This window comes from Tupaia chinensis, unplaced genomic scaffold, assembly GCF_000334495.1.
Source record: "Tupaia chinensis unplaced genomic scaffold, TupChi_1.0 Scaffold143602_1, whole genome shotgun sequence".
Taxonomy (NCBI): Eukaryota; Metazoa; Chordata; class Mammalia; order Scandentia; family Tupaiidae; genus Tupaia; species Tupaia belangeri.
The window spans coordinates 2,529,108-2,529,653 of NW_006203448.1; the positions used below are offsets into that span (position 1 = coordinate 2,529,108).

Sequence of the window (546 nt, forward strand, 5' to 3'; positions counted from 1 at the left end):
GGCGCCCAGGCCGGCTGCCCGCTGCTCACCTCCCAGGGTCCTTCACAATCCACCACGCTGCTCACCTCCCAGGGTCCTTCACAATCCACCAGTTGTTGACGTCTCTGAAGGGGTAGCAGGTGACCTGCTGCTGATGGGAGCTCCCCCGGCCGTTCTCGTATCTGCGTGAAGAGGTCAACAGAGAGATGTATCTGGAAGGGGCAAGAAGGGGGCCCGTGGGCCCTTCCCCCAAGCTTTCTGCACATGGCGTGATCTCAGGAAGCGCTTCCTTCCAGCTGCCATGGGACGGTGAAGACGCAGCAGGCAAGAGCAGTGCTGAGGTCAGGCAGCACACGCACACACACGCACGTGCACACGCACACGTGAGTGCCACGGCCAGGCCCCAGCTGCTTCACACTCGGTGGTGACAGAGGCAGCAGGACCTGCGCGCCCTCCCCTTGTCTCGCTTGCTTCCTCGCCGAAAGCAAAAGCCACTAACACCGATGAAGCGGAGACAGGCCACCCACAGCCTTGCAACGGAAGAGAGGCTTCCCTTTCCTCATTGGG

General features: G+C 62.1%; 1 protein-coding gene across 1 annotated transcript in view; it reads right to left on the reverse strand.

Moving 5' to 3' along the window:
- POMT1 (protein O-mannosyltransferase 1) overlaps nucleotides 1-546 on the reverse strand; it is a 28,897-nt gene that overhangs the window by 20,721 nt on the left and 7,630 nt on the right. The window contains 1 exon segment of the mRNA XM_027766651.1: nucleotides 66-170. Coding sequence (XP_027622452.1) covers nucleotides 66-170 — 105 coding nt within the window.